The sequence below is a fragment of the Prionailurus bengalensis genome, chromosome A1, assembly GCF_016509475.1.
Source record: "Prionailurus bengalensis isolate Pbe53 chromosome A1, Fcat_Pben_1.1_paternal_pri, whole genome shotgun sequence".
In the NCBI taxonomy this organism is placed as follows: Eukaryota; Metazoa; Chordata; class Mammalia; order Carnivora; family Felidae; genus Prionailurus; species Prionailurus bengalensis.
Genome location: NC_057343.1, coordinates 136675623 through 136703486, shown reverse-complemented (window position 1 = coordinate 136703486; position 27864 = coordinate 136675623). Strand labels below are relative to the sequence as shown.

Here is a 27864-nt window from a genome sequence, read left to right as displayed (position 1 = left end):
AACAAGTAATTGAAATTTTAATATGCCCAGGTATTGACATAAAAAATTTAAAAAGTCAGTGTTACAACATTGGTTTTTCAAAGGTTAACATTTATAATTAGAGTTAAATTAAATTTCACAAAGTTAAATCTAACACTTCATTTCAATACAAATCTAACTCTTTATAATCTATCAAAATGGCATTATTTCATGTTACTTTTCCTCTTCTTAAAGCACTGGTATGCATCTTAAGTGAAATGTTAACATGGAGCCCCAATATGTAAAACAGGTGAAGTTGTTGCAGTTGAGGGGACTTTATAGGGGCCTCACTCTTCCCTAGGTGTCACCTGCTAAGTTGCTTAGGGCCTAAAGCATAGTCCGAGAGCCATGGAATTAAAATATTAACAATAAACACTAAGATTTCAATGATAAAGAAAAACTAGGAAGTCCATTTAGTATGCAACACTTTTTAAGCCTCTTGCTTTTCCACATGCTTTTCTTTGGTTTCATCACTTTAGTAAATTCTTTGAACATCACTTGTTTGAATGGCAGCTACGTTAAGCAGAAATTGTACTTCTGCACCTAGGAAACTATCTCCAAGATAGATGCTGTGGAATAGCAATAGTAACAGTGATTTTTTAAAAACATTTTTTCAGGTAGTCCACTGTTCATACTGATAAAAACAAAACATTTTTCATGAATAAAGCCCCAAAGCCAAGATAATGCTTAGGAAGACGAAACATCACAATAAGTCAAAAGGAGGTCCCAAGTAAAAGTAAGATCATGGGGCCTTAGAGGGACACCCAAACAGGACAGAAAATGCAACAATGTATACAATTCCTGTATACATTCAGTAATGGCTGGGCTGTGGGGATGTGGACATATGTGCCCAGTGACACTGATGAACGAGAGGAAAGATGTGGTGGACCCCAATGGACACAGATCCACAAGGAAGCATCCGCTTAAGGCTACGTGTGGTTAAGAGTTATTAACAGCAAAGAAAGAAATTCATGAGACACGTGGGACTTGCGGTTAGCTGGCTGAACTTGCCCATTAAAAACCTTTCCTTGCTAGTTTGTTCGTGTCACAATCACTGCTACAGATTTCATACACTCTAAGGTACTGCGTATAATGTGCCAGGGTCTATTCTAAGTGCTTTACAAATATTAACTCATCTAATCCTCCTAACAACCCTACAAGGGAGGCACTATTATTAGCTCCATTTTTACAGATGAGAAAATAGGCACAGAGAGATTAAGCAACTTGCCCAAGATCATAAGACTTAAAAATGTGGATCTCAGATTCAAATCCCTTTCAAGAGAAGAAATCACACTTGGGCTGGAAGAGAAATGTGTCCTAGAGAAATGCCAGGCGTGGCCTGAGTGAAAAAGGAAAATGCGGCACCAGAATTGATACTCTTTGTGTCCATCACACCGCAAGGGTATGATCTCTAAGCTACTTTTAACAAGATAAATATAAAATGTACACAGATGAACATACCATTTCTTACCCTTGGTAAATCCGAATCTGTTTTGAAATGTGTCAAGTGGAATCATACTATCATAACATGGCTGACTGGCTACACCAATTAAAAGCCGATGCCGGAAGCACATGCTTTTCTCTATCGTAGACTAGCATGAAAAAGACAGTAAATAAATAGTCAGTTTAATATAAAAAAAAAGTGGTTTCAAACAAGGGTTAAGAATAACCTTGTACATTCCAATTCATTACTTTATCATATTCTTGAATTCTTTGCTTTATGTGAGAAAGTTTATTCTTTAGATAATCACAGCGCTCTTTTTTTTCCAGAAATGTAGGATCCTGAAAAAGAAACACAGCCATTATTTCAGCCTCCAGTTTCCTCAGTGAAGAACACAGAAACAGACATTATCATCCAGAAAATGACCCTTCATGGGAGAGTTTCTGCAACAGATTTCAAAATCTTCCTGATAAGAAGACCATGTCTCTACATTTTTAAAATAGATTTTACTTTTTACAATAGTGTTAGTTTCACAGCAAAATTGAGTGGGAAATACAGTGAGCTGAGACAACTTTAACTTTCGTGGTTTAAATTATATCAAGGAGCAAATAATAAGTGCAGAAAAAGATTAATAAAAGCTCTCTCCAGGCTCTACTTCTCTGTGCAATTAAGTTAAGGATGGAGTGACAAACATAAAATAACTTAATCTTTTTGAAGGAAATGTCAGTGAAAAGTTCTGTATCGGGTGTTCATTTCCCTAGGTTGCTAAACCAGAATGTAACAGAAGACAAAGAGAAGAAAAGGTATTCAGGAGCTACTCATGTTCTCTAGTAAGTACCATCTTAACAAATACTAAAAAAGAGGAGCGCCTGGGTGGCTCAGTTGGTTGAGCGTTGACTCTTGATTTTGGCTCAGGTCATGTTCCCAGGCTCGTGGGATCGACCCCAGGGTCAGACTCTGCACTGACAGCACAGAGCATGCTTGGGATTCTCTCTCCTTCTCTCTCTCTCTCAAAATAAACAAACAGTAAAAAAAAAAAAAAAAAAAAAAAAAAAGAAAGAAATATTAAAAAAGAACTACTTTAGCTGAGAGAATCTAAGGTCTGTCAGCTCACCACGGCACCTGGATAAGAAAATACTTTGAAGAAGAAAATGGTTTTACTCACATTCTTTTTTTTCTTAAACTCTTCATGGATTCTTGAAATTCTTTCATGTTCCTAAAAATAATATATTGTATACTTGAATTAAAACACCAGGATTTACTCAAATCATATCTCAAGAATGTCTCAGAAGTACACTGGGAATTAGAACAAAAAATAATTTTTATCTAAGACTATAATGAAAATATTCACACACTAAAATTCAATTCAATGGATACAGATTAGAGGGTTTACCACTCACCACACACTGGGATCTAGGGGTGAAGAGAGAGAAAGGCCCCCGCCTGTGTGAAACCAGAACTGAGTCTCAGGGCCACTGCTTGCCAGGTGTCTGACCCTGAGCAAGCTACTCATCCTGAGGCTCACTTTCCTTACTGGGAACATGGAAATAATAACCACGAGGGCCTCATAAGGTTGTGAGAAGCTGTACTTATTTGAAATGATACTTATAAAGTGCTCGGTATGTAATAACTACATTATACACCGGGACTAAGAGGTTGAGACTATTCATTTTCAAAAATAACTAATAGAAGGTTCCTTCTAACTTTAAGTTTTATAGTAAATATGAAGTTACTTAATGGATTGAACCAAAGAGAACAGATTACTAGAACAATGCCCTCATTTATCTGTGTAAACCAGTGCTTTAGAGTTGTCAAACACTGTAAACCTAATACATAAAAGAGAAAATATAATAATTTATAGTTCTAAAAGCCTCCCGAGAACATTTTTTTCATCACCCACCCATATCCTTTTTGCAATACATTTTGATTCTTCAGTGTCTTTTGTATGAGTTTCAATTGTGTTTTCATCCTTTGCCAGCATCGAGATGACCTTGGTAATTCAACTGTCACCTGTATGAATGGGTCCTGGCCTGGAAGTAAACTAGCTGCCTGGGGCCAGAGGTGCTGTGCTGGAGACACAGCACAGATAAGAGCTGCAAAACCTCTCCTAGAGTCTGTCACAGAAACTGAATTTCAGATAGTGAGGACCAGAGAGATTATTTTGAGCATTATTTCTATTTTGTGGGCTTAGAAAAGTTATGTGATTAATTTTTCAAGGGCACACAACCAGGTTTGTGAGAGAACGTGTGCCTGCAAATGGGCCCGCTGTGCTTGGAAACGCCCCTCCCTGGGGACCTGGTGGGAAATAAATGGGCCTGGCAGGCCCCCACCCATGGCAAAGCTCAGCCTGTGGCCGAGGAGATGTTAAATTTTGTGATACAATTAATATTTCTATTTTATTATTATTTGTAAAATTTTTTAATGTTTATTTATTTTTGAGAGAGAGAGAGACAGAGTGAGAGTGGAGGAGGGGCAGGGAGAGAGGGAAACAGAATCCGAAGCAGGCTCCAGGCTCTGAGCTGTCAGCACAGAGCCCCACACAGGGCTTGAACTCACAAACTGCGAGATCATGACATGAGCTGAAGTTGAACGCTCAACCGACTGAGCCACCCCAGTGCCCCTAATATTTCTACTTTAGATAAGAACTAGAGGAGACACTGAGACTGTGGCCTTTTCATCTGGTTACTTACTTGCCATGCTTTGTACAAACCAGAGGAAATGACTATTGTTGATACTGTACAGAAATATCATGGGAAGGCCGAGTCTCAGCCCCTACCAGAATTAGGACTTTATACCCCTCAGTTGCAGACCCACATGCCTGAGCCCTTGCCCATCACACAAAGCCCATACACTGGAGTCCACTGGGTCTAGACTCGAAGACTCCACTGCACAACTGGATTGCTCAGCATCTTATCTGTCAACCAGCTTGCTCTTCCCAGCCTGAGCCAATCCAGTTTCCTGGGGCCTGCTCATTCCTTCCTGCACTCCTTTAAGGGCCTATAAATTTGGGCGTCCTTCTTGGACCTATGGACCTTGCTTGTTTTTCAAGTGGTACTAACTGACCCTTGACCTACAGTATTTGCTGGATTTCTCCTGCTTCCTGGTGCCAGTATGTCACAGATAACACCATTCCATTGTTCCAGGATTGGGAAAATGTACTACTCTGGTTATTTTGGCTTAGAGAGCTCGTAATTACAAATGATTTAAATGTACACTTAAAAGTTTATTGTTGGGGCGCCTGAGTGGCTCAGTCGGTTGAGTGTCTGACTTTGGCTCAGGTCTTGATCTGACGTCTCTTCAGTTTGAGCCCCATAGCGGGCTCTGCGCTAACAGCCTGGAGCATGCTTTGGATTCTAGGTCTTCCTCTCTCTCTGCTGCTCCCTTGCTCGCGCTCTATGTCTCTCTCTCTCTCTCTCTCTTTCTCTCTCAAAAATAAATAAAAACATTAAAAAATAAATTTTTAAAAAAGTTTGTGGTCGGGGTGCCTGGGTGGCTTGGTTGGTTAAACGTCCGACTTCGGCTCAGGTCATGATCTCACGGTCTGTGAGTTCGAGCCCCGCGTCGGGCTCTGGGCTGACAGCTCAGAGCCTGGAGCCTGTTTCAGATTCTGTGTCTCCCTTTCTCTCTGCCCCTCCCCTGTTCATGCTCTGTCTCTCTCTGTCTCAAAAATAAATAAACGTTAAAAAAAATTAAAAAAAAAAAGTTTGTGGTCAAAACAAAGATGCTCAGTCAATATGGATTTCAGGAGCACTATATCTACATATATATATTAGTTACATACATACATTGAGTTGTTTGACATTTGTTAAAAATGCTGCGTGAGTTTTAAAAATTTGAATTACAAGGATCCCTGGGTGGTAAAGCCGACTGAGTATCTGACTCTTGATTTTGGCTCAGGTCATCATTTCACAGTTTGTGGAGCCTGCTTAAGATTCTTTCTCTTTCTCTTTCCTACTGCCCCTCTCCCTTGCTCATGCTCTCTCTTTTTGAAATAAAAAAAATTAAAATTAAAAATTTGAATTATATGAATAATAGATTAACACATTGTCTTTTAAAAGGATAGGATATTACACACAAAAGTTCATAGCATTATTCATAACAGCCAAAAACTAGAAACAACCAAAGCGTCCATCAGCTGATAAATGGATAAATGAAATATGGTATATAGATACAATGGAATAAATACCATAAAAAGGAATGAAATCCCGAATATTCCTACAATATAAATGAACCTTAAAAACATTATGAAAAGAAGCCAGACACAAAAGGCCACATATTAAATCATCCCATTTATATGAAGAGTTTGAAATAAATCCATACAGACAAAAAGTACATTAACAATGGTCAGTGATTGGAGGGGGGAGGGAATGGGGAGTGTGTGCTGATGAGTATGGCGTTTCTTTCTGGGGTGATGAAAACGTTCTGGAATTAGGGGGTGGTAATGGTTATACAACTTTGTGAATGAACTAAAATTCACCGAATTGTTCATTTTAAAAGAGTGAATTTTAGATGTGAATTTTGCCTCAATAAAAAATGCACATCTGAGAAAAAAAAGTGCCACTGATTATCAGGGCATCCTGACTTCAGAAATATTAACATGCAAACCCCCCCCCCCCCCCAACAAACTCCAGAGCATTACAGAAAATGCTTGAGTCCCTGGTGACTGGCATCTCCTCCCTGGTTCCCTCTGTCACAATCATGGTTATCAGTCTGATGGGATGAGCTAACAGCTCAGATCAACTCTCTGTCCTTACCATTGTGTTCTTTGGACCTGGGGTGGTAACCGCTTGGCTGTTACTTATCCCTGGAGAACGCACGACCCCTGGTAGCTCCCCTACACCCACCCCTGTGTGAATAAATCTTTTTCAAATTAGTTGGAGTGTGCCATCCGTCTCCTTTGGGACCCTGACGGATTCAGTACGGACCTGAGGAACACTGACATTTTACTTACATAAAAAAATAAAATGACTGTTTTATAACTGTGTATAATTATTTAGTAATTGAGGGCAAAAGACACAAAATTATATAATGTGAATTGTAATCCTGACTAGTCCCTTCGAAGATCTCAAATGACTTTCCCAGACACAGACAGCAAATGTACCCAGTTATTATGGCTTCCTCACATCGACCTGAAGAAAGCTCAGATTTTTCGCTTCCTCTCTCACTGCTCCTCCTAGATTTTACGCTTCCTCTTACAGTGCTCCTCCCAGGCACTGTGGGTACTGACCTGTTGGTTTTCCGAACAACGTGGCAATCTGCTCATCACTGCATCCAGCTCATCAAACTTCCTCAAGACGGCTTGGACTTCTGCAGAAAGCTCTTTGTACTCTGAAAACTGGTCTTGGAACACAGCTTTATAGCGTTCTCGTTCATCATCTGTCTGAATCACAGGGTATTTTCTGCGGGAAAAAATTGCCCAGCGATGTAACTTTTTCACTGAAACGGACTGAATGGGAAATAACCTTAGCTCTTTCCTTACTGACCACACCGTATCTTCAATTCAATGTACTACCTCTCAGGGAACAAACAGCTGAGAGAGAGGGAGAGAGGGAGAGAGGGAGAGAAGGAGAGAGGGAGAGACAGACTCCGAAGCAGGCTCCAGGCTCTGAGCTGTCAGCACAGAGCCTGACACAGGGCTCGAACTCACAAACCGTGAGATCATGACCTGAGCCGAAGTCAGACGCTTGGCTGACTGAGCCACCCAGGCGCCCCTGGATACAAATGATCTTAAGCAGAGAGCATTAGCTTGGAGACAAACAGGAAAATGAAACGCCCAAATGGAATCTCTCCATTTCTACCTCGAAGAAGGACTTAGACACTCACGCCACATAGTCGGGCATCACGATAGGTTTAGGAATGTGGCCTGGGGGAATGTGCCCACTTAGTAGCTCAGGCTTCATTTTTGTTGGTCTCAATTCTTTGAAATTAGCTTCTTGGTCTCTCTGTCTGTCAACACCAGTGGCCATTTCACACTGCAGTTAGGGAGGAAAAGAGGATTTATTTGTAAACAGACGCAGAAGAAGAACAAAACCACGACTTTATTTCTTAGAAGAAAATGGTGGGGAGAAGGAGTAGGAAGCAGAAGCAGAAATTAATACTTCGCTTTAGAATTACAGGTTTTATAGTCACAAAGTTGTTCTGAATGCTTTTGTAATGGCTAAAGGGAACCACACTGCAATACAGGAGTACATAACAGTACAAAACAATCGTGTGGATGTCAAATGTGGAGGATGAAATGTTAAATGTAGGGTCTTAAGTAGTTTATTTAGGATTTATGCCTCAATTAGCTATAAAAGAATACAAAATGTAGTTCAAAATAAGAAGTTCATGGGCGCCAGGTGGCTCAGTCAGTTAAGCATCTGACCCTTGATTTCAGCTCAGGTCATGATCTCACGGTTCATGAGATTGAGCCCGCATTGGGCTCTGCACTGACAGTCTGCTTGAGATTCTCTCCCTCCCCCTCTCTCTGCCCCTCCCTGGCTCACATGCACTCTCTCTCTCTCAAAATAAATAAGTAAACTTGAAAAAAAAAAAAAAAAAAAGAAATTCAGAGATGAAAATGGAACAAGGCTACTTAAACAGCAAGAGAAAAAATGACAGGGGAACTTGAGATGAATGAACTACCAGTAGCCACTGAGTAGGTCAGAAAGGGAAACAAGTTACATTGTCTTCATTACCTGAAATGGAAAACAAGCAAACCCAAGGGAAAGGCAGTGAAGGTCTTTCAGTTGTCCAAGAGTTCTGAACCTGTGATTCCCTGGTTTAAGTCATTCTGGTTTCTAGACTGGAGAGTTCATAGAGGCCTTTTTAGTAAAAAAATGGTACATTTCAAAAGAGGGAAACAGCACAAAATGAAGTGGCCCAGAGAGGAAGTATCAGGACACGCTTTCAAGCACTAAAATACCGACATATGGGAAGCAGGGATGCAAAGGCCCAGGGGAACCCATTCTAGAATGAGCAGGCTAACATGGGTATGTAGCTTTGGGGAGAGACTGTTCAGGAACCCCACTGGGCAGTGCCCAGAATACCAACCATGCTGGCGAGGCCTGTGGATGCCAGGAGAGGGGTTTCTATTTTACACAGAAAGAAGCAAGGTTCAGAGAAGTTAGGTATATTTTCTAGAGCCTCACAGCTGGGAAGTGGAAAAGCCACAATTAAAACCCAGAATTTTGGGGTCACCTGGGTGACTCAGTCGGTTAAGCATCTGACTCTTGATTTTGGTTCAGGTCACGATCTCCTGGTAATGAGATTGAGCCCAGTGTTGGGCTCTGCACTGAGAGTGGAACTTGCTTAAGATTTTCTCTGTCTGGGGGCACCTGAGTGGCTCAGTTGGTTAAGTATCTGACTTCGGCTCAAGCCATGATCTCATAGTTCCTGGGATTGAGCCCCACATTATGCTCACAGACTGGAGACTGCTTCGGATTCTCTGTTCCTTCCTCTCTGCCCCTCTGCCATTCATGCCTCCTCTGTCTGTCTCTCTCTCAAAAATAAAATAAACATTAAAAAAATTTTTTTTTAAAGATTCTGTCTCTCTCTGCCCCTCTCCCCTGCTTAGGCTCTCCCTGCCCGCCCCCAAAAACAACAACAAAAAAAACCCCAGAACTTTTTGGGGTTTTAAGGAATAACACAAGGAAGGTTTACATAAATGCATACTGTTCAAGCCTTAATTCTGACAGCATGCTAGAAACGGTTGATTTCTCATTAGAGCAGAAAGCCCCCCTCCACTGACCCCTCTTTGGGACTGCAGCAGACACTTGCTGAATTAAACTTGCTGAACTAAACTGAGAGCAGCTTGGGCAGGGGGCAACTTGGCTGAAAACAAACTGCAACACAGGATTTTAAAACTTTGCTCTTTACCTTACCAGGCAGCTTTAAAATCCTTTTGTTTCCTGATTTCCCTATCTCTGAGGCTGCCTCTGAGGTTTGGTTTAAGATTAGCTCACACATTAGATGGTGAGGCTGCTAAACCAGCATTGGGGGAGGGTTGGAGAGGAGAAGCTGGGCCCAAGGCACCCAGGGTGACAGCTGGAAGGGGAACCAGATCATCTTGGTGCAGAAGGCATGCCTGGCTACTGGGCCCCAAACAGCAAGACTTCAAGTGCAGAGCAGGAAACCCCAAGGAAAGGAGATTAAACAAGAGTATTTCAGGGAATAGCTCCTGAGGTTAGTATTTATTCTCCTTTGTTCTCCACTGCTTGGGATGCCATTTCTTCATCCTACTGAATTCTTAATGTGTTTGATCTTGATAGTGAATCATGGTATTAAATTAGGGGGACCTTTTTTGGCTTAAATAAATGGATCTCTATTTCATGGCATCCCTTCTTAGCTTTTAAATATTTAACAACCCATTTCCCACACAGCTCACTGAAGGAGCTATGGAGCATGGTGACTCTCTAGAGCTTAGCGGCAGTCACAGGTACCAAACTCGGGTTTCCAGGTCAAAATCATAAATTCTGCCCAGGCAGTCACAGTGGGCAGGAGAGTCCATAGGAGGGCGGTTGTTGTTTGTTTGCGTCTAGGTCAAGTTTTTCAAGCAGGAACTATTCATTTTCCTTACTTGCCTATACCTAGTTGTAAGATTCACTTTTTAATTTGAAAAGGGAGCTTTAAGGGGCGCCTGGGTGGCTCAGTTGGCTAAGCATCTGACTTCGGCCCAGGTTATGATCTTATGGTCAGTGAGTTTGAGCAGAGCTTCGGGCTCTGTGCTGACAGCTCACAGCCTGGAGCCTGCTTTGGATTCTGTACCTCCCTCTCTCTCTGCCCCTTTCCCGCTCATGTTCTGTCTCTCTCTCAAAGATAAATACATAAACATGAAAAAAAAAAAAACAACTTAAAAAAATAAATAAAAAGGGAGTTTTAAAGAAGTCAGAGTAGTTTCACAGTAGTTTCCGTGCTGTCATCTGCTTTAATTTTTTTTGTTTTTATGCTCTTGTTTTTGGGTGAATGTCACTGACCCTAAGTTTCAGAAAACCTTATTGAGAAAAAAAAAATCTGAAAGCACACATAAGACAGAGAATCAAAACCTCATCAGGCTTTTAATTTTTTTTTTTAATGTTTATTTATTTTTGAGACAGAGAGACAGAGCATGAACGGGGGAGGGGCAGAGAGAGAGGGAGACACAGAATCCGAAACAGGCTCGAGGCTCTGAGCTGTCAGCCCAGAGCCCAACGCGGGGCTCGAACTCACAGACTGCGAGATCGTGACCTGAGCTGAAGTCGGATGCTTAACCGACTGAGCCACCCAGGCGCCCCTCATTAGGCTTTTATCGGATGGATGTGTTGGGCTCCACAGCCCTGGAACACGTCACTCTCAAACCGTATCCGTGACTACAAACACATGGCCCAAGATTTCAGTTGACCTTTCTTTGCTTCTAGCAAAAATGAATGTCGTCAGCAAATATCAAAAAAGCTTTATCATGAGGCAAGAGAAAGTAATTAAGCAAAGGGGTAAGTAACGCTATGGTTATAATTACTAAGCTTTTCAAATTAAAAAATGTATTGGGGAGGGGGGGAAAGATGGGTGAAGAGGAGAGGGAGGTGCAGGCTTCCAGTTATGGAACTAGTAAGTCACGGGGATGAAAGGCACAGCATAAGGAATAGAGTCAATGACACTGAAATAGTGTTGAACGGTGAGAGATGGCAGTTACACTTGTGAGCAGAGCATAACGTAGAGAGATGCTGAATCGCTATGTTGTATGCCTGAAAGTAATTAACAGTGTGTGTCGACTTCAATAAAAAAATGCTTTAAATAAAAACGGGCTGAATATGCTGCCAAGTTAGAAATAGTGTACATTTGTCCAAATGCTGAGTCTCTCTCCCTCTGAGCATAGAATACAATGGTGCAGAGGCCCGGGTCCCAAACCCACACCATCACCTTCAATGCTCAGATTAGATTCTCACTTTTCTGGCTTGGAAAAAAACCTGTTCTGCACTTAGGGAGTTATTAGAACTTTTTTCTGCCTCTGTTTGATCTTACTTTATGTCTGTGTATTTATTTTTAAAAATGATCTTATTTGCTTTTCAAAAAGTATATTTATTAAAATACAAAATAAGAAGTTACAGCCTAGGAAAAAGCTCCAAACAAGGGACAGGAAACAAGGGACAGCTCAGAGAGGGTGCATAATTTCCTCAGAATCATGGAGTTACTAGTAATAAAACTCAGATTTGCCTGATTCCAAAGTTTATTTTGTTCATCATACTACTGCCTCTCCTGTGGTAGGCTGCCAATTCTTACTAAGAACTGGGAAGGAAGCTGGTGGAAATCAAACCCAGTGAGAAGCTGGAGATCCAACCTTTTCTAAAAGGTTTCTAGCAGGTAAGTCCAATAGAGATTCCTCAATTAAGTCATGAGATTCCCTCTCACAGAAGTTTGCCTCTAGAACACACCTAATTGTAGATCCATAATGATTCATTTCCCAGGAAAAGAGCCCCATGAAAGGACATCTTTTGCATTCAGCAACCATATCTTGAAAGAGTATAAATTAACTGGATTGGTATGATTTTTCTTTTTTTTTTTTTTTTAATTTATTTTGAGAGAGAGAGAGAGAGCATGTACGAGAGTGGAAGTGGGGAGAGACAGAGGGAAAGAGAGAGAATCCCAAGCAGGTTCCATGCTGTCAGCACAGAGCGTGACATGGGGCTCAAACCCATGGACCACGAACTGTGAAATCATGACCTGAGCTGAAATCAAGAGTCTGATGCTTAACCGACTGAGCCGCCCAGGCGCCTCTGGATTGGCATGATTTTCAAAGGAGTTCTAGGAATGGGGTTTCCAACTCCACTAAGGTTATTTCTGACTATTCCAGGACCCCTCGGGAGCTGGGACCCTGCAACACACCCTGGACGTGATGCGTACCAGCCTTCTAAGGCAGCCTGGAAGAGGTACTCTGGAACTTGCTTGCAGATTTCCCTAACCCTGTCCTACCTGTGGAATCTGCTTTAGCCACATTCTCACCAAACCACGATGCTGACCACCCTAGCATCTGGGGCAACTCCCCCCCAATTCAGCCAAACCTTTCAGGTGGACTCTACTCTGCACTTAACCCCACTGGTAAATCCCATGACCTCAAAGGGACTGACAAGGAAGCCCATAAATTCCACCATGGCAAACAATGACCACCATTGCCACATCGCTGTCACAATGCAGCCCCATTAAACAGCCCTGTCCAGCTTGTTGCTTAACAATCAACATCTGCAAAGTGCACACCACCTTCAACCCCCACAAAGCAAACAGATTAAGTCCCTGAGGATGATCCGAAACATACTTTTTTTTTTAAGTTTATTTATTTATTTTGAGAGGGGTGCAGAGAGCGGGAAAGAGAGAATCACAAGCGGGCTCTGTGCTGTCAGAGTGAAGCCCGAAGCAGGGCTTCAACTCACAAACCGAGAGATCATGACCTGAGCCGAAACCAAGAGTCTGACCCTCAAAACAAATGAGCCACCCAGGCGCCACCCCCATGAAATATACTTCTTAATGCTAGCACTCTAACTTGCTAACTCTGGTATCACGTTACACTACCACCAGTTAACAAGTTAAGTTTGTAGACCCCTTTTCGTTATAAATAGCCTTTGTAATCCTGATTCATCTTCTAAACCAAAGTCCTTTTAAACTTGATTATTCTCCGTGTGGTGAGCACTATGTTAGGACTCTCATTGGGCTGAGAGGCAGCAATGATGGTCATTCCTGGCCAGGGTGGGATTCAAGAGTTTTGGAGTCAGTCCCTCTGAGGGAGTAGAACTTCCCAAAGGGTTAAGGTGGTACTAGAAACCTGGAATGAGAGTACCGGCAACGGTCTGCCCAAGACGCTCTGATGAGGACTCTCCACAGGGAAGACTGCTCTCTTCATTTGGTCAAACTTATTTACGTCTCAGTACTAACACTGGAAGGCAGCCCATAGGTAAGTTAGGGAAGCTGCACCTAAATCTCAAAGGGCCAGTGTTATTAATGAAATAAACATCAGCTTTACAATGCTCATCTCAATTTTATGTATGTATGTATGCAGGCTCCATGCCTAGCGCAAAGCCCAGAGCTCAAACTCACAACCCTGAAGTCAAGACCTGAGTCGACATCAAGAGTTGGACATTTAACCAACTGAGCCACCCAGGCACCCCTGATCTGAAGTATTTGTTAGTTTAATTCGTTAAAAGCTTTTAAAATTTTGAAGGGGGACCTGGGTGGTTCAGCGTCCAACTCTTGATTTCAGCTCAGGTCATGATCTCACTATTTGTGGGATCTCCACGGAGAGCACAAAGCGTGCCTGGCATTCTCCTTCTCTCTGCCCCTCCCTACTTGCCCTTGTGTATGCATGTGTTCTTTTTCTCTCAGAATAAACATTAAAAATAGATAGATAGATAGATAGATAGATCCCTTACTTCACTGTGAATAAAACATTTTCATACAGTATTTGTGTTATAATATAGAGAATAAAGTTAAAAAGAACCTATAGGGGTGGCTGGGTGGGTCTGTTGGTTAAACGTCCAACTCTTGATATAGACTCAGGTCATGATCTCATGGTTGTGGGATCAAGCCCTATATTCGGCTCCATGCTGAGCACGGAGCCTGCTTGGGATTCTCTCTCCCTCTCCCCCTGACCCTCCCCTGCTCATGCTCTCTCTCTCTTAAAATAAATAAATAAATAAATAAACTTTAAAAGCAAAAAAGATCCTGGGCACCTGAGTGGCTCAGTCAGTTACTTAACTGACTCAGTTTTGGCTCAGGTCATGATCTCACAATTTTGTGAGCTGGAGCCCCACATCAGGCTCTGTGCTGACAGTGGAGGGCCTGCTTGTGATTCGCTTTCTCTCCCTCTGTCTCTACCCCTCCCCCGCTCACACTGTATCTGTCTCTCTCAAAATGAATAAACTTCAAAAAACCCCCCAAAAACCTATAAAAGGTATTTTTAAAATGCATTCACTTAAAGGACTTGTATAAATTAGCAACTTAGTAAAAAAGTGGACAGGATACAGTTTAACAGGGAAGGAAAAGCAAACATAATACATTAAAAATGCTCAATCTCACTCCTTATAAGAGAAATGTAAATTACAACTATATTAGATATCATTTTTCACCTATCAGGTTGACAAATCTCAACAAATTTCCTAACACAGTGTGTTGGTCAAGGTGTGAGGTAGCCCGTGGTGCTGCTGGGAGCACAAATTGGCAAAACTTCTATCGGGCAACCTGGTAGTCAAAATAAACGCGTGCATTCCTTCTAATCCAGAAATTTCCTTCTCAGAATTTATCTTTCAGGTGCACTTACGCATATCTGGAAGGAAGTATGTACAAGCATATACTTGGATGTATACAGTTATTCACTGCAGCACTGTTTTTAATAGAGAAAGATTGGAAACAACTTAAATGGTCATTAAAAAAATTTTTTTAATGTTTATTTATTTTTGACAGAGATAGAGAGCAAGCAAGCAAACAAGTGGGGGAGGGGTATAGAGAGAGGGAGACAGAGAATCCAAAGCAGGCTCCAGGATCCGAGCTGTCAGCACAGAGCCCAACATGGGGCTTGAACCAAGGAACTGTGAGATCACGACCTGAGCTGAAGTCGGACACTTAACCGACTGAACCACCCAGGCGTTCCATAAATGGTTATTTATGGTTAGGTAAATTATGTAACATCCATATAATGCAATACTATATATATAGCTATAAAAAGAGAATGCAGAACTTCTTTATGTATTAATAAGGAAACATCTCAAGAAACATATTGTTAAGTGAAAAAAAAGGGATGTATGTAACTGTGTATGGGATGGCAGTGTGAAAGGGGGAGTTAAGCAAATATATATACATTTTACATATGCGTATATATGTAATATGTATGTATAATATAAACAGATATCTGAAAGGAAACACAAGGCACTGATAATACTGGTTCCTTCCAAGTGGGAGAGCTGGGAAGCTGAGACAGAGGAGTGAGAGAAGACTTTGTATTAAAGACCCCTTTGAATTTTTTTTGTTTGTTTTTGAGAGGAGAGAGAGAGAGAGAGAGAGAGAGAGAGAGAGAGAGAAGGAGGGGTTGCAGAGAGAGGGGGGTACAGAGGATCTGAAGCAGGCTCCACACTGACAGAAGAGAGCCTGATGTGGGACTCGCACTCATGAACCATGAGATCGTGATCTAAGCCAAAGTCTGATGCTCAACCAACCTAGCCACCCAGGTGCCCTTGAGAGCCTTTTGAATTTTGAACCAAGTAAATATACTCCCTTTTCTAAGAAACAAACAAATCCAAAGTCTGGACTCTCAACCTCTTGCTTAGAAATAATACCTAATATTTTTAAAAAAGGACTTTGCAATGAGGTAAAATTATGATAATATATTAGGTTTTTACAAATGTGTATATAAGTATAATAACAGCATCTCATTTAATTCTCTCAGCAAACATGTGATGTAGAAATTATTATTATTATTCCAATTTTACAGACGAAATTAAGGCATGGAAAGTTAAATACTTTGCCTATTGTCACTCTATTAGTAAATTCCGGAATAGGAATTTTCTTCCTGACACAACAAAATTTAGCATCTGAAAACAAGATGAGAAGGTCAGAAAAGAATGTCAAAGAACTTTAAAGAGACTAAAAAAAGTTTGAGAGAATCTCCTTTACTTAAAAAAATTAAATTTTAAACATATAAGGAGAATCAACTGTTCACGGGTTCAACTAACAAAATGAAAAGACACTATAAAAACTATAAAAGCCATAATTTTGCCCAATAAACACCATGTGCATGTCTAATTTGATCCTCTCATTATGAGAAAAAAGTTGAAAGTTAAACTCCATGTTCAGTTAGGAACTCAATGTAATAGATACACTTTCACAGACAGATGATCTACTCTGCAGGTAAACAGATAAGAGAGAAGTATTTAACAAATCTAGACATAAAATAATAATGTGAACTTTATTCTTACCATTTTCCTTTTTGATGGCAATGATGGCTCACTTATCTGGAACAAAAAAGAGTTAAAATGACTTTTCAAAGGTGTGTGAGGCTACTGTGTTAATATTTTCATCCATTTGCATTTATAGCCCAATCTCAACTTCACAGAGGTCAGTTCTCTGCTTGACAGATGCTCCTCCCCCTCACCTGGGCGACTTTCGATTGGCTTGAGAAGAGCCAGAGGAGGGATAACGATAACCTCTAGTCAGTCAGGAACAGACAGCAGGGTTGGAGTACAGACATGATAGAGACTATCAGGTAAAGTGCTTTGAATTACCTAGAGATTTTATTTATTCTTGGCTCCCAATACCTTGTGCAATTAAAGAGCTGGAAATAGAGACCGTTATAAAATTAACAGAAAAAACCCATAGGCCAGAATAGCTTCTAACTATTAAGGAGTCACAGCAACACCCAAACTGGGACCACCTCCTATAGCAGGGGTAATTCAAGTCTCATCAACCATTGGAAAAAGTCTGATGGGAACAAGTTTTGAGAAAGGAAAAAGAAATGAGTATATCATGTCGATAATTATAATCCTATTCATAAAGAAGTCTGAAACAACATTAAGAACTCTGTTGTTATTTAACTTACATAAAATTATGAGGAAATGTGGGTGTTTCACTATCTGGATTTCATACTGATTGAATCTGAAATTCTCTATTTTGTATACACAGATGTAAAATTAAGAAATATGCTTAATGTGCTAAGATAAATCTTTAGAAATAACTTGAATCTAGGGGCACCTGGGTGGCTCAGTCGGTTGGGCGTCCGACTTCAGCTCAGGTCATGATCTCACGGTTTGTGGGTTCGGGCCCCGCATCATCTCTCTGCTGACAGCTGTGAGCCTGGAGCCTACTTCGGATTCTGTGTCTCCCTTTCTCTCTGCCCCTCCCCTACTCACACTCTGTCTCTCTGTCTCAAAAATAAATAATAAATATTAAAAAAAAAAAAAAAGAAACAACCTGACTCTATGTGGAGTTCCAGTAAGATTAATATATTGTGAGGAGAGAGTATGGATCACATTGCAACATGTTGAGGTTCATCGTACAAACACAAGGTACTTGTTATAAAATTAGTCAAGTTTTATGTGTAAGATTCATGCAAAAGAGTAAACACAAAATACACAGATCAGTGAGTAAATAAATAGGTTACTGAGTACTTTTTTTTTTTAATGTTTATTTATTTTTGAGACAGAGAGAGAGCATGAAATGGGGACAGGTCAGAGAGAGAGGGAGACACAGAATCTGAAGCAGGCTCCAGGCTCCAAGCTATCAGCACAGAGCCTGATGCGGGGCTCGAACTCACAGACTGTGAGATCATGACCTGAGCCGAAGTAGGATGCTTAACCAACTGAGCCACCCAGATGCTCCTGTTCAAAAAATTTTAAATATGGCTTCTATATAATCTTATCCCTCAGGCATTGTTATTATATTATTATTATTAATTCTCCTCCTTCTTATATTTAATTAGTTAAATCCTACAAATAAAAACAAGTGCCAGACTCCCATTCTAATTTTGGGAACACTCTTTTCCCCAAAGTAAGAATGAAACATCAAAATGCCCAGGCAAGTGTTCAGAGTATGTTCATGACCACTCAGCCTCTTGATACTTGAAAAAATCAAATACGGTTCACTGTATTTTTTTTTTTTTAATGTTTATTTTTGAGACAGAGAGAGACAGAGCATGAACAGGGGAGGGTCAGAGAGAGAGGGAGACACAGAATCGGAAGCAGGCTCCAGGCTCTGAGCGGTCAGCACAGAGCCCTACGTGGGGCTCGAACTCACGGACCGTGAGATCATGACCTGAGCCGAAGTCGGATGCTTAACCGACTGAGCCACCCAGGCGCCCCCGGTTCACTGTATTCTTACTTCACTTTATTTAAGTCACCGGAATAAAGTGTCACTCATCACAACATGTAAATAAGCACTTTCTCCTTATAATTGAAAAGTTATTTTTTTTTAGTTAAGCTTTACCATATTAAAGAATCAACACTGTTCTTAAACTTACTTTAACGGGGAGACATTTATTGTACTGAATATGGTCTTATTCTTAGTTGTAAGAATCAGTAGCTGTGTTTTCCCCTTAAGCATCACAGACATAATGCAATCGACAAACTATAGACTGTATTTACACATCTGGTACCTACCTGCAATGTTCTAGAACAGTGACACGCCAGAGTGGGTGATCCCACCCAAAGCAGGTCAGTCAATGAGGTAGGATTCTTGAACTTCAGATCATTAAAACAAAAAGGTTGGGGGGGCGCACCTGGGTGGCTCGGTCAGTTAAATGCCTGACTCCTCATTTCAGCTCAGGTCATGATCCCATGGTTCATGAGATCAAGCCCTGTGTCAGGTTTTGCACTGACAGCAGGGAGACTGCTTGGGATTCTCTCTCTCACCCTCTGCCCCTACCCCACTCACATGCTCTCTCTCTCAAAATAAACAACATAAACTTTAAAAAGCCTTTTATAAAATTTTTGTTTTAAGAACGATGTATATTTAACAAGGGGATAAATAACAGGAAAAAAATTAAAAATGAATGAAGGATTATGAAGTTCCTTACCTCCTGCTGTTCCATGTATTCCCTATGTCTCCGAGCTGCCTCATGCCTCCATAACTTTAGGCAAACCAAAGCACTAACGAGATAAACAATCATGGTGACAAACAGGAAGATCATCGCTGCTATCTGTCCTCCTTCTACCCGGCAGAACAATGCATTCATCGGTGTATTGAATAATGGATAGTAGCAGAGTCCCCCTCGGTTGGTATCATTCACATAGACTATGGCTGCAGCCATATACAAAATAAACAAGGCAACGTTAATTCCAAATTCGGTCAGAGGCCACCAGTTAGAATCCAAAAGAATGGTCCGATAATACATGGACATGCCAAGAACCAGAATAATAACGGTGGCGATCCAAGCTAATCCAGCAACCACGAGTACAAAAGGGGTTTTGGGGCCACTGTAGTAATAGCCCCCGTACGTACTGCCCAGGCCACCGAGGCCTCCCATGCCATAGGGCTGTGAATATCCGAACAAGTTATACCACTCGCTGTCCTTGTAAATGTAAGCCGTGACACAGGCAAAGACACCAGCTCCCAAGAGCAGCTCCACCACACCCAGAATTCGCAGCAGGCCTGCCCACGACTTCATGTAGGAATACCTCAGGTTATACTCCTCCACCTTCTCACTGTACGTTCGGGCTGTCTGTGTGTGGCGGCCTAGTGAACCGTAGGGGTCGTGGGGAAACATTGCCTCAGCCTCTTTCGGGGAACTGAAGGTTCCTTCTGACCCTCCGTAAGGATCTTTGTCGGAGTTGGGGGGTGAACGGTGGTTTGGTCTTGCTGGAGAGGATGGAGGTGAACACTCCACTCCATCGGAGATGTATCTGATGTCAGACACCGGCTTATCCCATCCCAGGTCCTTTTTCTTCCCTCTGAAGAAGTTCTTCCAGGACTCAGGGACAAAGCGCCTTACGGGTTTGAGATCTGGCGCTATGGCTGGTTCCTCTGTGTCACTTGAGTAGAAGTCTGGGCCGAATGGTGGCTGTAATGGGAGAGGGGGTGGTGGCAAGGGATCAGCGCTCACAGCCAGCTCACTGTCATGAAGAGTCTGGAGGGTTCCAATGGTGCCATCTTGATAGGGTGAGTCCCTTGGGACCTCATCATAGTGCCTGTCCCGAATCGTGCATCTTCCATCACTGGACGACATTTGTGATTTTTACACCTGTGACCAAGAAAAAAGTTATCACTTATGCCTAGTTATTTATTCTTTCAACGATGCTGATTTTATCCACTTAATGGCAGATGATCATATTTAGGAAACCAATATGATCATGTCTAACGATCATGATATGTAAAAATGCTAATATAAACAGGTATATTTTAAACATATGTAACATACTAGCCAGGGATATCATCATCGTTCTATATGATTTTAAGGGGAATCAAAATTTAAAATCTTAGTTCTGAATTAAAACATTTATAAGTCTAACTTACCTTACAAGCCCTATGAACAACGGACTGTAAATACCATAACAGAAACCAAATTTTAACAATACAGGATACTGACACATCCCAAATAGAATCCTTTTTTCAAACATCTAAATCAAAATATTTAATAGTTTGGGCATACCAAAGTTTGACGGGTCAGCAAATTCTCTTCATTTTCATTACCTCAAATCTGCTTTGGAAAGGCCTGGGAGAAGCAGTCTGATAAACAGAGGGAGTGAAGAGCACCTTTCTTTCTAAGTCAGTGTAGGGGACTTGCTTCTTCCACTCTAAAATATTAACACTTCATATTAGATTTTGAAAAATTTTTTTATCTTTTTATTTTTTTTTTAATTTTTTTTTCAACATTTATTTATTTTTGGGACAGAGAGAGACAGAGCATGAACGGGGGAGGGGCAGAGAGAGAGGGAGACACAGAATCGGAAACAGGGGCTCGAACTCACGGGCCGCGAGATCGTGACCTGGCTGAAGTCGGACGCTTAACCGACTGCGCCACCCAGGCGCCCCTGAAAATTTTTTTTAATGTTTATTTACTTTTGAGACAATAGTAAGCGAGAGACAGAGTGCAAGCAGCAGAGGGGTAGACAGAGGGAGAAACAGAATCTGAAGCGGGCTCCAGGCTCTGAGCTGTCAGCCCAGAGCCGGATGTGGGGCTCGAACTTACGAACAGTGAGATCATGACCTGAGCCAAAGTCGGACGCTTAACCGACTGAGCCACTCAGGAGCCCCTTAGATTTTCAAATTTGAAAACTCAGAGGAAAAAAAAAGCCACCAAAGCTTAAGATTCCCCGAAAGTACAACACAGAACAGCCATGTATATCATGTATGTCACTCTTTCCAGTGCAGCCACCTCAAGGTGATCTGCTGTTGCCATAATGACACTCAGAAAGTATCTCAGAGGGGGTTTGAGCCACCTAAAAAATAAAGCACAGAAAAAGCACTTCCACTAAACCTGTTTGATTTCTTTCACACAATCAATGACCTGGACACGTATAAAAAAAGGAGGACACTTTCTGCTAATGTAACTACTAGGTTTAAGACACAATGAATTTCTCCCTCATATTGCTCATGAAGCAAGTATTTGCTAAAGCAAGTATCTCCCTCATAAAGCAAGTATTTGCTAAAGACTCACCGGCCATATAGCATTGTACTTGGTAGCATGAAGGTCTCAAATTTTAAATGAAGAATCCTGCCTTTATGGTGTTGAACCATTTAGAAATTCCTAAGGCTTTTTTTCCCCCTAATGTTTATTTTTAAGAGAGAGAGAGAGAGACAGAGAGAGAGAGACAGAGCGTGAGCAGAGAGAGAGAGGGAGACACAGAATCTGAAGCAGGTTCCAGGCTGCTCACAGATCCCAACATGGGGTCCGAATTCATGAACCGCGAGATCATGACCTGAGCCAAAGTCAGATGCTTAACCAACTGAGCCACCCAGGTGACCCAGCTTTTTTTTTTTTTTTTTAAAGTTTCTTTATTTATTTTGAGAGAGAGAGAGAGAAGCAATGAGCAGGGGAGTGACAGAGAGAGAGGGGGGGGAGAGAGAGAGAATTTCAGCAGGCTCCACACTGTCAGCTTGGGAGTCTGATGTGGAGCTTGATTTCACAAACCATGAGATAGTGACCTGAGCCGAAATCAAAAGTCAGACGTTTAACTAACTGAGCCACCCAGGCACCCCCTAAGGCTTTGTTTTGTTTTGTTTTTTTAAGTTTATTTTTTAAATTTATTTTGAGAGAGAGAAAGCAAGCGACAGCCAGGAAGGGACTGAGAGAGAGAGGGAGAGAGAATCCCAAGCAGGCTCTTCGCTGACTCAGGGATTGAACCCACAAATCGTGAGATCATGACCTGAGCTGAAACCAAGAGCAGGACGCTTAACTGAGTGAGCCACCCAGGGTTCCACTAAGGCTTTGTTTTATTTTATTTTGTAAAATGGAGACCTATCATTCAACAAATATTTGCCAAACATCTACCATGTACCAGGCACACTGAAAGTGTATCAGTGAACAAAACCAACTGAAATCCCTGCCTTCATGGAAATTAAATCTCAATGAAGGGATAAAAGATGATAGATAAGGGAAGTGAAAGACATCTGATCAGACGCTAAGGAACTAAGAATGGTGAGAAGGTACTTTGTGGGCAAGATATTATAATTCTAAATAGAACGACACTGGAAGTCTCCATAGAGAATATGACATCTGAATACACAAATGAAGGATGTGAAGGAGGAAGCCAGACAGGTTATCAGGGGAAGAAGTCCAGGCTGCAGGAGGTCCAGCCGCTGCAAAAGCCTTGAGGTGGGAGTGCTCAGCAAGTTCAAGAACTCTTAAGTCATGGAGGACAATGGGGCAGCTAGTAGTAACAGAGAGGAGAGGGTAAGTAGTAGAATTAAGTCCATTTGAATCACTAGGGTCTTGAAAACCATTGGAAAGAATTCTGGCTATTATTGGAAGTGAGATGAAAAGCCAATGGAACATTTTGGGTAGAGAAGCGACAGGATCTGACTTATTTTATTTTTTTAATTTTTATTTTTGAGAGAGAAAGAGACACAGACTGTGAGCAGGGGAGGGGCAGAGAGAGAGGGAGACACAGAACCTGAAGCAGGCTCCAGGCTCTGAGCTGTCAGCACAGAGCCCGTCGCGGGGCTCAAACTCACAGACTGCGAGATCATGACCTGAGCCAAAGTCGGACGCTCAACTCACTGAGCCACCCAGGTGCCCCAGGATCTGACTTGTTTTAATAGGATCACTCTGGATGCTATGTCAAGGGTACGCTCCAGGAGACAAGGGAGAAAACAGGGAGAATGGCTAAGAGGCAACAGATTTAGTCCAAAGGACCACGGTGATAACAATGGAGATAAAAAGAAGTCAGATTTTTAAATACAGGGAATTAATTTTTTTTCCTATAGAAACATTCAAACATAATAAAAAGTGGAAAGAATAGCATTATGAACCCTTATGTACCCATCAACCAGCTTCAATAATTATCAATTTATGACCAATCTTCTTTCCTCTATACCTCCTACTTATTCCTTCTGCCAATAGATTGCTTTGAAGCAAATCTCAGACACGAGATCATTTCATACGCAACATTTCTCCACCCATCCAGTTTAACCCTGGGTATAAGCAGTCTGAAGAGTTTGAAGATACCCATTAGAAATCCAGGTAGAGAGGGGCGCCTGGGTGACTCAGTCGGTTAAGCTTCTGACTTCAGCTCACATCATGATCTCAGGGTTTGTGGGTTCCAGTCCCTCTGTGCTATCAGCACAGAGCCTGCTTCAGATCCTTTGTCTTCCTCACTCTCTGCCTCTCCTCCTGCCCCCCTCTCTCTCTCAAAAATAAATAAAAACATTAAAAAAATGTAAAAAAAAAAAAAATCCAGGCAGATACATCCAGTAGGCAGTACACACACAGAAAGGTAAGTAATACCATAGATTAGATACAATCACCCAAGGAATAGGTGAAAATGGAGAGTTCTAAATTTCTGGGTCTTTTAGTGAGGCACTCCAATTAAACAAAATTTTTTTTAGGGGTGCCTGGGTGGCTCAGTCGGTTGAGCGTCCGACTTCAGCTCAGGTCAGCTTCAGCTCAGGTTTGTAGTTCAAGCCCTGTGCTGACAGCTCGGAGCCTGGAGCCTGGAGCCTGTTTCGGACTCTTTGTCTCCCTCTCTCTCTGCCCCTCCCCCTCTCATGCAAGGTCTTTGAAAAATGAATACAACCCTTAAAAAAATTTTTTTTAATGTTTGTTTATTTTTGAGAGTGAGAGAGAGGGAGAGTGGGAGAGAGAGAGAGACAGGGCATGAGCAGGGGAGGGGCAGAGAGAGAAAAAAGAGGCAGACACAGAATCTGAAGCAGGCTCCAGGCTCTGGGCTGTCAGCACAGAACCTGAGGTGAAGCTTAACCCACCAACAGTGAGATATGGCCTGAGCACAAGTCTGATGGTTAACCAACTGAGCCACCCAGACATCCCTGGGGTACTCCAATTTTAGAGAATTAACTCTGAAAGTCCCAGCATGGTGCCCAAAGTGGCAGCTCTACAAATGACATCAATTAAGGATTATTTTTGTCTCTGTCATTTAGCTCATCTGTGTCTTAAAACATAGAAAAAAAATTTTTTTTCTTAAACTTGTTTACATTTTAAAATAGTTTTTAAAGTTTTATTTATTGCGAGAGAGAGAGCGAGCGCGCAAGCAGGGGAAGGGCAGAAAGAGACAATCTTAAGCAGGCTCCACAGTGAGCGTGGAGCCCTATACGGGGCTGGATCCCACCCTACAACCTGATCATGACCTGAGCGGCAATCAAGAGTCAGACGCTCAACCCTGATACATACCCACGTAAAGGATATCCTTGCTTAATTTAACACACAGGTAAAAAAAAAAAGTGTGCTTCATTGTAATGGGTTTACCTTATCTTCATCAATGCAAAGTGGCTCATTTGAATTAGACTATCTCATTCACGTTTAAATAAAATACAAAAACAATAAATTTGAAGAATCATGCAATTAACATAACACGTGATTTTAGAAGGGAATAGTCAGCGGTATTTTATCACGTTAGTTATCTGGCTACCCCTCCTGTATGGTTCAGGGTGTCACTGAGAGCCCACTTGGATTCAGCATGCTGAGGCACAGTGGGTCTCTGTTTTGGTCAAGCCCCTGGACCCTGACTCCATTCTGTTGGAACTCACAGCTCTGAACGCCACATCGGTGGGAGGAGAAATGGTTTCCCCCAGGAAAGTGACACGGCAACCGAACTCGGTAGCCTCTCCAAAAACAGAATCATCGCTTTAGCCAGCTTTAAAGTTTGCTGGGCCCAAGAGATGTTTCTGCTCTTCCTAGGGGTTGGGAAAGCTCCCTGAGGGTTTTAACCCACGCGTGAGTGCCATGGGACACCCAGCATCTTCGCTGGGGTCTCCCTCGAGCCTGCCGTTTCGCGTCCGGTCCCAGAATCCCGTTCAGTCTTCGGCTCTGCCCACCCCAGGGAACTACCCCAGGGAGCGCTCCTGCTTCGCGTCCCAGGGAAAACCCATTCTCAGTCTTCCGAGATGACGCCCCAAAGCGGCCGGAACTAAGTTGGTGCCCCGGTCAGGATAGGAGGATCCCCGCGCCAGGGAAGGGCGGCGCCTTCGCGGCCCGCGGGGTGCGTCTCGCGGCGCACCTGTGTCCCTTGGATGAAAGCGCGCTAGTTGAGGGGCCCTCCTGACGCGCTGGCCCCGCTCTCCCCGTGGCCCTTACCTCTCTCCGCGCCGCCGTCTGGTCTCGGCCGAAGGTTATGGCGGGGCTGAAAGGAGAGCGCAGCAGGACCAGGAGCGCGCTGAGAGCCCACGGCCTCGCCCTGCCGACCCGCGCACCTGCCGGGGGCCGCCGGGCCCTCCCCGCCCACGGCCGGATCACGTAGGCCCCACCCCTCGCGCCCCCTCACCTGCGCGGCCGCCGGGAAGAGCGCGCTCGCAGCCCGCGGCGCCGAAACCAGGCTCAGCTCCCGGGGCGGAGCCGAGCCACGTTTGCCCCGCCCGGCTTTGTCGGGACCGGACTCCCACTAGGAGCCAGGGAGGGTCGGGGACCGCCCCCGCACCTCAGAGCTGCTGTTACAAACCCGCGCCGCGCATGCGCATACATGGCTTGGAAAGGTAGTGAAGGTGAGATTCACCGACCTCCAGAGTTCTCTTTGCAAGGTTCTCTTACTTTTCTGAAAAGTGTTAACAATGGATAAAGGAGATTCATGTATTATGCCCAATGATACCTTGCCGACAATACATGTTAGGAAATACTAAAAGAGGAAACGAAAAGAAATTCAACATTTTAATTTTGATATAAATTACTTTCCATAAAGTATCTAAAATAGTCCAGTGTACAGCATATAAAAATGGTATTTGAGAAGTTAGAGACCATAGAGAAACTGTGGGTAAGGCACAAAGTTTATTTACACTCATCATTGCATACTAAACTTTTATAATTTGTATTTACAACCCCATCAAGTTTTAATATTCAGAATCATTCCTTCACATTGTTTGATATTTGGCATAATGTTCAAACACACTTCATACACACTGACCTACTCCCAGCACCACTCACAAGACTCAATAAATACTAGAGAAAACAAAATTAAGGTATTATTTGAAGCTTGATCTTCTGTTTACTTCAAAATGACAGAGAAGTCAGTTTCTTGTGCTGAAATACGAGGGTGAAGAATTGAACTGTCATTCACTTGAAAAGTATATTATCTCTGTTCAGGTACCACTGAATAAAAGGAAAATGAATCTGCCAAGTAGCAGTATGATTGGCAGGCTGGTTTCTATGTCCCATCACTCTCATAGTCTTCTATGATCATCTCTTCATCTTCCAGATCTCCCTGCGCTGAAAAGGACTGAGGCTGGCTGGCAGGCAGTTCATTCCCACTATTCTGACTCAAAGGAAGACAGCATGTTTCAGTTTCAGTGGTTTGAGTGGGTTCACCCAGAGCTTCCTCTTCAGGCTGCCTTCCGGGAAGCGGGGCTTCATCTCCACTGTCAGGGCCTATCATTCCATGTTCCCTGTCCGTCAGGGCTTCCATTTTCAACCTGCCAGATTCATAATGCAGGCATCAATAATAACCAAATAAGGGGATGCCTTTAAATTACACCATGTGTGTGATGATTATAAAGCCATCTCTAGTTTTTCATCTACTTTCACTGTGCTCACTGTTTAGCCAGGCCCTTTAGCTTATTTAATGATATAAACAAAAATACAAAGGTAAATGACAAAATGTGAATAAATCATTACAACTTAAAATACAAAAACTTGTAAAGAGTTCTTACAAATTAAAAAGAAAATACAGAATAGAAAATGGGTATAAAACACGGACGACTTATATAAAAAAAGTACAAATGGTAAGTAAACAAATTGTTCAACCTAATCAATAATTTTAAAAAATGAAATTAAAATAATGAACTAGTACTATAATCTTTAAGATAGGCCAAGACCATCTATCTATCTATCTATCTATCTATCTATCTATCTATCTATCTACCTACCTATCTTTTATTTATTTAAGTAATCTTTACATCTAACATGGGGCTCAAACACACAATCTCATGATTAAGAGTTGCATGCTCTTCCAACTGAGCCAGCCAGGTGCCCCAAGTAAGTAATAAAAACCCAGAAGTGTCAAGAGTTAGGAGAAAAGAATATGCTTATACACTGTAAGGGGACATAAAATTAGCAAAATATTCTTAGGAGCAATCTGGCAATATAGAGCAAAGGCTTCAAAAAAGTGTATGACCATTGATCCAGTAACTTCATTTCTAGGAATACATCCTATGTAAATAACATTTGATGCCATTTCACATCCTTTAGGATGTCTGTTATAAAAAAATAGAAAAAAAAAAAAAAAGACTTGGCAAAGATATGTGGAAACTGAAACTCCTGAGCATTGCTAGTGGAAATGTAAAATGGTGTAACTGCTGTGGAAAATGGTAAGGAAGCTCCT

At 42.1% G+C, this 27864-nt stretch overlaps 2 protein-coding genes across 4 annotated transcripts in view; both read right to left on the bottom strand.

Moving 5' to 3' along the window:
• MARVELD2 (MARVEL domain containing 2) lies at positions 1 to 25959 on the bottom strand. 3 transcript variants are annotated; one of them, XM_043585839.1, is made up of 7 exons: positions 25819 to 25959; positions 18960 to 20123; positions 16369 to 16404; positions 7283 to 7431; positions 6687 to 6858; positions 2625 to 2675; positions 1 to 1800 (listed from the first exon to the last, which is right to left on the bottom strand). In XM_043585839.1, exons 2-7 carry the CDS (start codon positions 20106 to 20108, stop codon positions 1678 to 1680), a joined length of 1680 nt encoding a protein of 559 aa, XP_043441774.1. In that variant the 5' UTR covers positions 20109 to 20123; positions 25819 to 25959; the 3' UTR covers positions 1 to 1677. The 3 variants fall into 3 exon arrangements, with proteins under 3 accessions (XP_043441774.1, XP_043441723.1, XP_043441802.1); XM_043585788.1 differs by lacking the exon at positions 25819 to 25959 and adding an exon at positions 25632 to 25791; XM_043585867.1 differs by lacking the exon at positions 25819 to 25959 and adding an exon at positions 20573 to 20682.
• A 226-nt stretch (positions 25960 to 26185) lies between these two features.
• RAD17 (RAD17 checkpoint clamp loader component) overlaps positions 26186 to 27864 on the bottom strand; it is a 38149-nt gene continuing 36470 nt past the window's right edge. Inside the window, exon 17 of the mRNA XM_043585774.1 lies at positions 26186 to 26956. Within this exon, the coding sequence (XP_043441709.1) occupies positions 26692 to 26956 (265 nt within the window). The 3' untranslated portion in view covers positions 26186 to 26691. The remainder of the gene's footprint in view (positions 26957 to 27864) is intronic.